Source organism: Chanodichthys erythropterus, chromosome 20 (genome assembly GCF_024489055.1).
Source record: "Chanodichthys erythropterus isolate Z2021 chromosome 20, ASM2448905v1, whole genome shotgun sequence".
Taxonomy (NCBI): domain Eukaryota; kingdom Metazoa; phylum Chordata; class Actinopteri; order Cypriniformes; family Xenocyprididae; genus Chanodichthys; species Chanodichthys erythropterus.
The window spans coordinates 31,512,879-31,526,620 of NC_090240.1; the positions used below are offsets into that span (position 1 = coordinate 31,512,879).

Genomic DNA, 13,742 nt, shown 5'->3' on the forward strand with positions numbered 1-13,742 from the left:
GTAAATTCAAGACAACCGTTAAAAAAAAATATGGTTTCAAAAATGCAGCCTCAAATTGATCAGATTTAGAGCTGGAATGGCAAAACCTCAGCAGTGATATGAGAACAAAAATATATTATGATACAAATAGAGGAAACTGGGGCTAGTCATCACATGCTGTTTGATAGACAATGGTATTTTGTTTATAAATGTCAATTTGAGCAGTTTGTCACATTAATACTGGGGCAACAAGTGTTTACAGGTGCTTTTTTCATTGCATCTAATTTATTAATTATAACATGTGTTGTTATGCTAAATAATGCTTGATTTATATATATATATATATATATATATATATATATATATATATATATGCTTTTTAAACTCATCCCATATAGTGTCAACACGTTAAATAGCTTTATTTTCTAACAAATGCTTTAATATATGTACCTAGAACTGATATTTAAAAATAAACCTATCCTGAGAGACATATTGACTGAACTGAGTAACAATTAGCCTCAGCGTCCTCTATACAATTCCATTAGATATTAAAATATTTGGCATTTACAGTTGCGTGAGATGAAAATACATACTTAAACATAAATATCGCAGTGTCTTCAGGCCTTCACAGTGTCTGATTTAGAACATGGGCCAGTCTTTATCATCATCAGTCCTCAATGCAGCATCCTGTGTCTCTCACACGCCCGTGACGACAGAGGGCGGGCTGAAGTGTGACGTTGTTTGTTGCTACTCTGCTCAGCCAATGATGTTCAAGCAGCACACACGCCTCACTTCAGCGCTGGTTTAAATAGCAGTCCACAAGGTTCAGTATTTACTATAATCATTTAAATCACCTCTAATTATTATCTCAGAATCATATTAATATTTGGTCTATTAGATATTATATCTATTAGATTATAGATTAGATTGTCTATGGTGAAGCACGCATGTTTGCCAAAGACTATAGAATAACACAAGACGTGTTTACTCGTATTGTTTTGAATGGGAAAAAGTGCTTCTAAATAAGAAAAAGTGCTTCTAAATAAATGTAGCGCTTTGGGTTTGAGAAAAGCGCATTGTAAATAAAAATTATTATTATCATTATTATTATTATTATAAGAGCCAGTTTACTGATTGGTAAAGTCATCACGTCACTGCAGCGGCCGTTAGAGGCTCCGGTTCCTATGGAAACAGTCAGACGCGCGCCTGAAGTGAGACACGAGAGACGGGCATTTAGGACTGCGCATGCGCATTAGCTTGATCCAGCCTGAAAAAAAATAATTTTTGTCATGACTTGAGCGTTTAGAAACAAATTTATGAGACTGTTGTTGTCAGATTTCATTGGTGATTTCAAATATGAAATTTAATCAAAAGCTTGGCAAACAGTTTTGGAGAATTTGCACTGAAGAGATCAGTGCCCAAGGAAGTCGACCGGAAGTTGAAGTCGGCCGCGTGCCGCCATCTTGTAGCAGAACTTCACTTGCGTTAGCATCCCCATTGACTCCCATTCATTTTGGCGTCACTTTGACAGCGAATAACTTTACATCTGAGGCGTTTAAAGACTCCATTTGTCCATTATTTATTTCTAAACATACACAACTATGTATAAAGGGCTCCATTACCTTCTATGTTACATTATGGCCCCGTAGAAACAGTTTTTGTAAAAATAGGCTAACGATTGCGTCATAACCACTCGACTCTCTGTCGCACAGTAGAGAAATTACCGTACAGACAGGAAGAGAAGCTCGCAGGCAATAGTATGCATTAACTTAATATGGCGTACTGGCGTTACATTTTAAAATACTATACAAACTAATTAATCAGAATACTTACTCCTGCTCACTCACGCCAAAGAACTCCGCGCTCAAGCTCGCCGTCTCTGCAAGATTAACGATGGCAGTTTTCACGCACAGCTACTAGAAGATTTACATCTGTCAGACAGGTTACTGACGTCATCAAGCTTAGTGTGAGTCTGTACGTCAGAAAAGGAAGTGCTAAAAATCGCTAAAAATGGGCTTCACTTGACTCACTTGAGTTCCAATGGGGTCGCTGTGTCCATTTCTTTTACTGTCTATGGAATAGATGCACTTGAATGCCCCAGAGGCGTTTCAAAGATGGCCGCTGAGTGAAATGACTTAGTTAGTTAAAGGAATAGTTCACCCAAAAATGAAATGAAAATAATGTAATTTATTACTCACCCTCATGTCGTTCTACACCCATAAGATCTTTGTTAATCTTCGGAACACAAATTAAGATATTTTTGTTGAAATCCGATGGCTCTGTGAGGCCTGCATAGATGACATTTCCTAACTCAAGATCCATAAAGGTACTAAAACATATTTAAATCGGTTCATGTGAGTACAGTGGTTCAATATTAGTATTATAAAGCCAAGAGAACATTTTTGGAGTGCCAAAAAAACAAAATAACGACTTATGTAGTGATGGCTGATTTCAAAACACTGTTTCATGAAGCTTCAGAGCGTTATTAATCTTTTGTGTCGAATCATGATTTGGATAGCGTTTAAAACCGCCAAATGGCTGAAATCATGTGACTTTGGCGCTCCGATCCGCTGATTCGACACAAAAGATTCATAACGCTCCAAAGCTTCATGAAGCAGTGTTTTGAAATCGGCCATCACTAAATAAGTCGTTATTTTGTTTTTTTTGGCGCACCAAAAATATTCTCGTCGCTTTATAATATTAATATTGAACCACTGAATTCACATGAACTGATTTAAATATGTTTTAGTATATTAATGGATCTTGAGAGAGGAAATGTCATTGCTGGCTAGGCTTCACTGAGCCATCGGATTTCAACAAAAATATCTTAATTTGTGTTCTGAAGATGAACGAAGGTCTTACGGGTGTAGAACGAAATGAGGGTGAGTAATAAATGACATTATTTTCATTTTTGGGTGAACTAACCCTTTAAAGGTACTTTGATGTTTGCAGACAGGAGGTCAAATGTAGCGTACTGTGAAACTGTTCCTGATCATGTGTTTATCTCTTAACATCCTTAAGGTTTTTAATTAAATGTCTTTAACTGAGTATGTTGGTCGTTTTAGGCTAATTAATTGGATACTACATTATGAAAATACGCGCATGCTTTTTGGTGGCAGAAGTGTTTGCTATCGCGAGATTAAGGTCAGGGAGTGATAATTTAGATTTGAAAATAAAATGTAATACATTTTCTTATATGTTTAGCCTATTAGTGAACTGGCTTAATTGTGTGATATGAAACACTTACATAAAAATGACATAAAAGGAAATCATATTTTAGACACTAGCCTTCATTTAAAAAGATAAGATAAGAAAGGGAAGATTTTTTATTCTTTTGTATGATGGCTATGATTAGGAAGTTTTCTCTCCTGGCGTCCGTCGCATGCATTTCAAACAAAGCACGTGAGTAAAAGTTCTGCCGCTAGAGGGTCTGCGGCTCCGGTTGACGTCACCGTCACCGGTTCAGCCCTTGATGGGAACCGATTTCCGCGAATCGGTTCTTTCGAAAAGTTAATTTCAAAGAATCAATTCAAAACGATTCAGCGATTCATTTATTTCATGACCCAATTGTGTCGTCATCACATAACACATAACCGGCTTTTTTGAAAACAATTTTTTTTTAATATCACATCACATAACCGGTTAAAATCGTTTTTGTATGTAGAAACACATTTCTGTTTGTTTTTTTTTTTTTACGTTTTATTTAAGTTTCATTAACAAGGCTGTTTATTGTAAATTCATGCGTGTTAGTTCAGTTTTTTGCAGCCGTGATTCGGCTCATAAAAACATAGCCTGCATCTCAATGTGCATACTATCCATCCTAAATAGTATGTGACATTAGTCATTTTCAATACTATTTAGGGCGGATAGTATGCACATTGGGATGCAGGGATAGTTATTATTTTCATTACCGTTTGTGACCGTGAGCAAGGAATGATTCAGTTCAGTCGGTTTTGTGAACCGAAAAGATTCGTCTGAAATAAACGATTCGCTCATGAATCGGACATCGCTGCTGCTCACCCACAAGAGAAGAAGAGCAGTTTATAGCATACTCACATCAGCGAAAACAACATCAGTAGCACATCATTTCTTCTCACCGGTAAATGCCTGAGGATTCAACATGGTTTGCGGAGGATTTACGTGCTCGAAAAACGCCCTCTGTTCTCTAAATGTAGTTTATATGGTGAGTCGCACATACATAAATATATAGCTCGGCTAGCCTGTTAGCAGCGGCTAATCCTCTATAAACACTTAAAACATTTAGTTTACCTTATCTCAACATTTCTACTGGATAAAAGGCGTGTTATGAACATTTTGCTTTATTTATATTCACTCTCTAGGTCTCTATTGCTAGTTCGTAGGTGAGGTCTTTGTTTTATAGCTAACAGTACATGAATCAGCTAGCTGCTTATCTTTATAGGTTGTCCTAGTTAAACAAAACCTTCTTGTTTTACTATTATTAGTGAAAGAAAACATCGGTTTGATGTGGTAATGTTAAGATTTTTTTTGTAGTTTGTTTTTGTCGAATCTCCTGAATGATGTTTCGACATCCAGTGTTGCATAACCGTCCATATGTTTGTATAATCTGTTTATTATTTACTCTTGTTGTTTTCTTTGTGGATGAAGTGTATTCCTAAATTATTAAATACATATGTATTTATGTCTATTTCACGACTGATTAGCCTGATTGCTCTGGTTCTGGCAGCTTCATGCATGTAGGCTATCTGTCAAAACTCAAATGTCATTTCAGATGTTGTAGAGATAGTATTAATGCTTGCTTAATATGATACACTCACAGGACTGAGTCACTGATCATGCTTCTGTAATGCCTCTGACTCACATGTGTGATACTGGATGAAGAAGATCATGGTGTCAGACAAAAATAAAGGACTTTGCAGTTTGCACTCAGCCAGAGCTATAAATGAGAAGACTTTGGGTGGTGTACGTTAGTGGTTAAAGATCTGTGCTAGTGACACAAAGGTTAAAATCTTTCAAGCTAAAGACATTTAACCTCATGTTACCCCACAGGGGCTGTTTTTATTATAAGTGAAGTAAATCAAGGGTTTTCAGTCTTTTAATGTCACAGACCCACAAATATGATCATTCTTGTGCTTAGGGAGCCCATCCTAAAATTTAGAAGACAGATGTGTATTTTCATGTATAAAGAAGCAATTTATACTGTGAAAAATTAATGTTATAAATGTGTAAAATATTACTTTGTATTTTGTTTTTACCTAGCAGACCCAATTTATACTGTGAAAAATTAATATTATAAATGTGTAAAATATTATTTTGACAATATTTCAGTTCTATTACATTATATTTTCTCTATCCACTATAGTACTGTTTATTTACCTTTCTTTTTTTCTTTATATTTATTTATTTTGTTTAATTTAATTTTATTCCTTTTTTGTACATTTTTTCCTTTTTTTCTAGAATTTCTTTGTAGATCCAATTTATACTGTGAAAAATTAATATTATAAATAAGTGTAAAATATTATTTTGACAATATTTCAGTTCTATTACATTATTTTTCTCTACTCACTTTAGTACTATACTGTTTATTTACCTTTCTTTAAATGTATTTATTTTGTTTGTATTACAATTTTATTTATTTTGTTTAATCTTATTTTTATTTATTCTTTTTTTCTAGAATTTCCTAGTAGACCCTATTTATACTGTGAAAAATTAATAATATAAATGTGTAAAATATTATTTGGAAAATATTTAGTGTACTGTCAGATTTTATTTATTTAAATGTATTTATTTATAGTTACTTATTTATATTAATAATTCATTAACTTAATCTTATTTTTATTGATTTGTTTTACAGTTTTACTCTAAGTTTTTCCACAGACTTTCTTACAATTCCCAACCCCTGCTGTAAATCACTTCATATTTGAGTAAATACTTTTTTTAAATATGGAGTTTGCACGGAAAAGTCAGGTCTGGATCAGTTTGTGGTGTATTTGGCTTGGTTTTGGTTCACAATGTTCTCCTAATGTCATAATCGTACCCCTCATGCTGGCATTTAAGGAGGGACTGTGTGTACATTGTTCAGCTTTGGGTTTGGCCCGTGATATGCTGCCCATGTGCTACCGTTTGGTAAATATGTTGCTCTCTGGACCTTTATCCTGCTTTATCTTTGCTTTGGGTTATATAGATTCCAGACAAACCCTTGAACTGTAGATTGACCCTAGTCACAGTTTAGCTTATAGAAATGTAGTATAGAAATGCACATTTTAGAAGTGTAACAACATGTGACTTGTGTTTAATGTAGCTGTCACAGTAGTTGTAATGCATCTAAACTCAAGATAAAGCAATCATCTTGAGGCATAGGTCTGTAGATGTCACTTAAAGTCAACATGAAATCAATTTTGACCTTGATTACTTTAATACATATTCCTGGTCTTATTGTGAATGACTTATCAGAGCATATTATTATTATTACAGACTAAAATGTTTGTCGTCTTATTTTTTTTAAAAATCCTCCTCTCCAACTACCTGTCATATGGAGACCACGCCTAGCTAGCATTTGGTTAACATGATATGGTTAGCCGCAGCTGGTAGTCATAAGTTAACTACACTAACTATAGACAAAAAGTCTTTTTCCATTGATGACCATTCATAAGTTGCCATCAGTTCTGGCAAAATAATTTTTGCAAACAACAAATGAATTGTAACTTATTTTACTTAAGGTGTCTTGCCAGGGTACAATTTTTATTTGATTAGACTTTTTTTTATTTTTTTATTTATTACTTAATAAATTAAATAAATAAATTAAAAAAAAATTAAAGTTACTTGTAACACGTTTTGTTTGAGATGTTTTGTCAGTGTACTCTTTTTACTTGATTATAATTTGTTTTGATTTATTTGGTTTAATTTTGTATTTTATTTTTACAATTGTAAGTTAAATGAAAGGTTAAAAAAAAAATGAAAGAAATTAGTTTATTTTAGATATTTTATTTTTATTGTATTTTATTTTTTTATTTTAATTTATTATTTACTTTTTAAATCATCTCTACAGATTTTTTTTCCCCCTCATGAATTATTCTGTTCAACTTGATAATATGTCACATTATGGATGTAAAATGGGTTGTGAATGCCATTTCATGTTGAATTTAAGCACAAAGTAGTGTAATTTCATACAGTTTAATCTATTGTAAATGGTTTGTACAGTTGTGGCACGTTTCTGATTGCTCTCTTGTTTCATCCTCAGCTGGTGGGTCTCCTGTTGATTGTCGTAGCAGCGTGGGGGAAAGGCTTCGGCATTGTCTCCAGCATACACATCATCGGTGGCGTGATTGCCGTGGGCTTCTTTCTGCTACTGATCTCCATTGTGGGGCTCATTGGTGCCGTCCATCATCACCAAGTCATGCTTTTCTTTGTATCCTTTAGCAGCCTTGTATTGCGTGCTTTTTGGAGTTCTATGCCTATCTATGTTGTTATAAATTGTAAATATTTAATAGTTCTCCCATCTGAATGTTGTAAAGTCCTTGACCACAAATGCTTTTCTACAGTACATGGTCATTCTCTTCATTGTGTTCCTCTTCCAGTTTGGAGTTTCCTGTTCTTGCCTGGCCATGAACCAGGGTCAGCAGGTAGGCCTAATTCATTTTAAAGGGCACATGTTGTTGTTGCACAATTGTTTGTTGAGAAACTGAGTGTGATTCTTGTTTTTTTTTTTCATGTCACATTACCAAAAACAGGAGAAGCTGCTGAACTCGTCCTGGAATATAATGAGTAACGACACGAGAATCAGCCTTGAGAAGAAAATGGACTGCTGTGGCCTGTTCAACAATACTAAGACAGATTTTGTGTCTGACTTACACCTCTGTGAAGCTGTAAGAATACCCCCCCTTTTTTTGTTGCTTAATCTGTTTATTAACATTTACAATAATAACAGGATAAAGATAAAGGAGAATAGTGAAAAAAATATTGTTCCCTCCCCCAACCCCATCCTTTTTTGTTTTAATTTGGCGTTCTACAACTTTATTGGATCGATGAAGTGGAGAGAGGACAGGATTTTGAGAAAAGGGAGATACAATGAGCATGAGTCTCAAAAAAAAATGTCTTATTCTGGTGAAGAACTGGTTAGTTCACCCAAAAACAAAAAGTCTGTCATTAATTACTCACCCTCATGTCGTTCCACACCCATAAGACCTTTGTTCATCTTTGGAGCACAAATTAAGATATTTTTTATAAAATCCGATGGCTCAGTGAGGCCTCCATTGCCAGCAAGATAATTAACACTTTCAGATGCCCAGAAAAGACATATTTAAAACAGTTCATGTGACTACAGTGGTTCAACCTTAATGTTATGAAGCGACGAGAATACTATTTGTGCGCCAAAAAAAACAAAATAACGACTTTATTCAACAATATCTAGTGATGGGTGATTTCAAAACACTGCTTCATGAAGCTTTACAAATCTTTTGTTTCGAATCAGTGGTTCGGACTAGGGCTGCACGATTAATCGCATGCTATTCTCACGTGCATTTCGTCAGTAAAGCCGGTTCCCTGATTACCGCTAAATCGCCATCACCTGTTTTTAAACGGAGCGCCTTTTAATAGACAGAGCCGTAGTTCACAGACAAGCCACGCAATATCGCGTTCATTATCGCAGGCGATTCATCTGCGATATGAACGCGATATTGCGTGGCTTTTCAGTGATCTACGGCTCTGTCTATTAAATGCCGCTTCATTTGAAAGCAGGTGATGGCGATTTAGCGGTAATCAGGGAACCGGCTTTACTGACGAAATGCGCGTGAGAATAGCATGCGATTAATCGTGCAGCCCTAGTTCGAACACGAATCATAATGGCGCATGGTAAATCAAGACCTGTCAATCAAACCAATCCAAGCACGCTCTAGTTGTAAAACTGTCTGATTGGTCTCTACACATCGTCTCCATTGATCCAGTTTCCATTGGTTGAACTTTCAAATGATGCTGGAGAACACTGTCATGATCGCAACACGATCGATCCCAGAAGTCCAAGCAGCATGTCATGTCACTCCGTAATCCAATCAATCTACTATGGTTTAGTAATGTTTCACGAAGTTACAAACCAAAACGTTACAAACCAAAACTATTTCATACAAATACTTGGTATAGTTTGGTCTTTAACTGAAACAAATATGCTTGTTGTATTCTGCTAGTTGAAGCCTTTTCAGCGATATATGACACAAGTCAATACATAGTATTCATGTAAAGCAGTTATTCTTTCATGCTATTAAAATAGAGCACTTCTAATATGTCAGCAAATTTAAAAGCACTTGTTATGATGGTCATATTCCCTATATTCACTGTAAAGCCAAGCTTCTAAGCTTTAAAAACTACACCTATTGTTTTTTACATCAAGTTGTTGTTGAGCAACATTACTTTGAATTGTCTGGCCCAACAGGTAAAGGGTCAAACTAACAGTGTATTTTGATCTAAGATGATCAGTCAATGTACCAATTTGATCTGATGTTAATCAAATGTGAAAAATGAGAGATTTAACACCCTGCTTTCTTTTCTTGCAGCCATGCGTAAAAAAGAAATCCTGCCTCACCTGCGGTGAAAAGATGCTCCAACATTCATCTGAAGCTCTGAAGATTCTGGGAGGAGTTGGCCTCTTTTTCAGCTTTACAGAGGTTAGTTCAGAATCAGATCACAACTTTTGGAAACTTGATTTTCTTTCTGAGGTCTGGGCATGTTAGTTAGAGACTCATGGTTTAAATAAATTACTATTGATCATAAATAAGTTGTCGTCATAAATTATACACACTTGAGACTGTACATTAGTTTAATTTTTTTATTAATTTATATATTGAAGATATTGAATACTGAATTATATTAATTGAGTCAAGTTCCTCAGATATTAAATATTAGTAGTAGTAGTATCGTATTAATGTATATGTATGTTTTATTATTTATTTACTATTATTGGAGCTCTTATTATTTAGAATTAGCTTTTGTTTTTTTTAGTTATAGTTTTAATTGAATTTTGACTCATTTTGTTATGTGCTTTTGCTATTTTAATTAGTTTTTTATATGTCGATTTAGCTTTATTTTTATTTCAGTTTTAGTAATTTTTGTACCTTTTAATTTGGTTATTTTATTTCAGTTTGTTGCCTCACTTGCGGGCTCCCATTCTTGCTCCACTTCTTTTTTCTCTATAGATGCTCCCTTTGGGATCTATTTGTAAGAAACATAACGTAATTTCTTTTCACTGTTCTGCGGATGACACACAGATTTATCTGTCATTGCAAAAGAATAACAAGAATGCCCTAACTCCTCTTCTAGAGTGTCTAAATGATATAAAATAAATGGATGTCTTTAAATTTTTTTAAAACTCAATGAAAACAAAATTACATTTGGACTGACTGATACTTTTAATCTTGGTCTACTGGCTTTGTGTAATAAAACATTGGTGAAGAATCTGGGTATTTTATTTGACAAAGCTTTTAAATTTTATAAGCAAATAAATGCTGTTGTCAAGTCCAGCTTTTTCCACCTGAGACTTCTGGCTAAAGTCAAGACATTTCTTTCTTTTAAGGACCTTGGGAAAGTCATTCATGCCTTTTTTTTTCAAGGCTGGATTTTTGTAATTCTCTGTATATAGGAGTTAGTCAGACAGTGTTGTCACATTTGCAGGTAGTCCAGAATGCAGCTGCTAGGATGCTGACGGGGATGCAAAAATGCATATTACCCCCATTTTATCCCCCTTCATTGGTTGCCAGTACGTTTCCAAATAGAATTTAAGCTTTAGCTGTTTGTTTTTAAATCTTGAAATGGTTTGGCGGTACATTACTTTGCAGACCTTTTAAAATCTACTAGATCTCTTAGGTCCTCTGATCAGTGGCTTTTGATTGTTCCCGGGTCTAGATTAAACCTTGGGTGACCGGGCCTTCTCGGTAGCGGCACCTAGACTGACCTAGACTTCTACCCTTGCATGTTAGAGCGGCTCCTACTATATCTAGTTTTAAAACTCCGTTAAAAACCCATTTATTATCTCAGGCTTTTAATTCTACTGGCTATTGAGGCATGTTCTATATTGAATTTCTGTGCCTAATTTGAATTTACTTTTGTATTTTCTGTTTTTATTTATTTTTTATCTTTGTACAGCACATTGGGCAACTGCTATTGTATAAATTGTGCTTTATAAATAAATGAAAAAAGGTTTTGTTTGTTTTTAAGTTAATAATGCTATTCATCTAATATTTGTTTTATTTTATTTCAGCTTTTTTTATTAATATTTTATTTTATCTTCATATTTATTTGTATAACATATATTATATTTATTTAGCAGAATATTAGAAAACAATGCTAGAATATATATATATATATATATATATATATATATATATATATATATATATATATATATATATATATATATATATATATATATATACTGAATATATTTATTGAACATTGAGCACGGATCTCTTTTATAATATTTCTGATATATAAATAAGTCACTTTCAGCCATGCATTACAGTGCTAATTTGCCCATAATGGTAAAATCACTATCACATGGTCTTTTTGTCATTATACATTTTACTCCAGGATTGTATTTTTAATCATTTTGACCCTTTTTTGTTTCAGATCTTAGGAGTTTGGCTGGCCATGCGATACAGGAACCAAAAGGACCCGAGAGCGAACCCCAGTGCTTTCTTATAGTCTCTCAGACCGTCTGTCCTAAACTACATTAGTGTAGTCCAGCTATTCCAGTTCCCTTTTGCACAGGTAGAGTGGAGTGCACCAAGAGACATTTAAAGCATTAAACACAACCACAGATCCCAGACACCGCGTTCAGAACACACAAACTAATGCACCACACTGCACATACAAACACATCCATTTTGATGATAGATCTGACCCATTTTCTACACAAGGTCTGCAGAGGGCTAATTTAAACCAGCAGGAGGAGGTATCATGTATGATAGGATGCTCGTTCTGGCACTTCCCCCCATCCTTGATGTGAGAAGCTCTTCCTGTTCTGCGTATGCAAACCGAAAATCTGCAATGTAAAAGCCATCGATGTCTGCATGTTCATAGCCTCAGAATTGTTTCATTGTGACATGGTCAGCTCACTTATGTACACATAACCAGGTGTGTAGTGCTGAAATAGTTTCAGTGTAACAGAAAGTTATCCCACGTAAACTATATTAATTAGTATCAGTTAATGAAGTAGTCACGGTGAAATTCTGTCACGTATCTCCCAGGAAAACCGCATCCATGTGTGTCTTGAATGAGTACAGACCTGATAAACACCGGTGTTTTGTGCAATGCTTTATGGAATCCGTCTCAATGAGGTGACCAGTCCAGCCTATGGGATATTAGTTTAGGAATTAGACGTAGAACGTGAATATTTAAAAAGATAAATACTTGTGTAACTGAGCCATGTGAATTGGAGGATTTCCCCTGCCGAAGGACTGCAGCCCTCCTGTTGTACATAGTCTTTACCGTGACAGGGTCGACGTTCACCGCTTCTTTTCCATCCTTATTTAAACCACAGAGACCCCTCCACCTCAGCCGGGTCTCGCTATTCTCACTGGACTTTTGAAGTTCTCGATTTCCTTTGAAGCTTAGTATTACTCAAGGATATGGTGTTTTTAAAATCTTATGCATTGTTTTGTGGATGTTTGTGTTGGAATAACCTTGGTGTGCCATTTATTTGCAATCATGTATCGCTTCTTTCAGCTATTTTAAAAAAGTACTAACAGCATCAGGTCCATAATTTTAGCACTGAATAATGTGCCATTTCAGTTAAATCCTTCTTATTTTGTGTTTTGCCAAATCTTTTTTTTTTTGTGCTTCTTTTTTCTTGTTTTGTGCTAAAAGTGTTAAGTTGCCATTCAAGTGTGCGTTTTTTGCAATGTTGAACATTGTTATTGTAGTAGATAGATCATTTGTAATACCTTATGTGCACGTGCATATGTTGATTCCATATGTCCAATATGTTCTTGTGTTAATTTGCTTACTCTTATTAATAGAGGAACATATTGGCTAATATTCACAGTCTTAACCACTTTAGTTTCCGCCCCACATGATTGAGAAAATGAGAACTCTGAACCATCACTCAGTACAGCTAAAATGTGTTCTGCTTCACTTGGTCATGGTATTATGAGTGTTTCACTGATGGATTTTGAAGAGGTGAAATCAATGTCTGTGCTATAATAGTTATTTATTGCCATTGTGAGAAGGCCGCAATACCCGACTTGGTGAGCTGTAAGCACCATTTTCCCTGGATTTGCCTTGTATTTTTGAAACTGACTTTTCCAATTAAATATTCTTAGATCAATACCTGTGCAATTCTTTTTTTTTTTATCATGATGAGTTGTTTCTCTACTGGTTTTGCTTCCAAACCCAAGATTTTACACTGACATCAAGTGGCAACCTAACACAGTACCAATTCTGTATTTCTTTTGGTCTTTTAAAAAGTCTTCAATTCAGTTTAATCAAATTTAAAGGAGCTATATGTAAGAATTTTCATGTATTAATCACTTTTTGTTGGCCATGTGTGACCAGCTTGTAATGAAACCTACCTGATTTTTATGTGAAGTACTCAGGACATTTTTGCCATTCAATGACGTGAAACGAATGGTTATACAGTGTTCAGGATAATCCAGAAAGAGCCATCCTGTACTGTAATGTCAATGTGTCATGCAAAGAAAAGGGATTAATTCCAACTATAGTTTCACATAGCCAGATCTACATAGTCTATATAGTCTCAAATATACTGTGTAGTATAATCAAACTATCATAAGTGTAAT

The 13,742-nt window shown here is 34.8% G+C and overlaps 1 protein-coding gene across 2 annotated transcripts; it reads left to right on the top strand.

Moving 5' to 3' along the window:
* Positions 1–3,989: 3,989 nt before the first annotated feature.
* tspan31 (tetraspanin 31) lies at positions 3,990–13,283 on the top strand. 2 transcript variants are annotated; one of them, XR_010892931.1, is made up of 7 exons: positions 3,990–4,162; positions 7,199–7,366; positions 7,500–7,580; positions 7,689–7,823; positions 9,504–9,614; positions 11,572–11,712; positions 11,862–13,283. XR_010892931.1 is itself a non-coding variant. In XM_067371910.1 (6 exons), exons 1-6 carry the CDS (start codon positions 4,100–4,102, stop codon positions 11,644–11,646), a joined length of 633 nt encoding a protein of 210 aa, XP_067228011.1. In that variant the 5' UTR covers positions 4,085–4,099; the 3' UTR covers positions 11,647–13,283. The 2 variants fall into 2 exon arrangements, 1 of the variants encoding a protein (XP_067228011.1); XM_067371910.1 differs by having other exon boundaries at positions 4,085–4,162; positions 11,572–13,283.
* Positions 13,284–13,742: the final 459 nt, after the last annotated feature.

Bases quoted from the DNA above. Each gene is read 5' to 3' on its own strand.
- tspan31 (XM_067371910.1), top strand. From the start codon at position 4,100: ATGGTTTGCGGAGGATTTACGTGCTCGAAAAACGCCCTCTGTTCTCTA. The intron at 7,581-7,688 runs GTAGGCCTAATT...TACCAAAAACAG, and splicing joins CCATGAACCAGGGTCAGCAG to GAGAAGCTGCTGAACTCGTC. The intron at 7,824-9,503 runs GTAAGAATACCC...CTTTTCTTGCAG, and splicing joins ACTTACACCTCTGTGAAGCT to CCATGCGTAAAAAAGAAATC.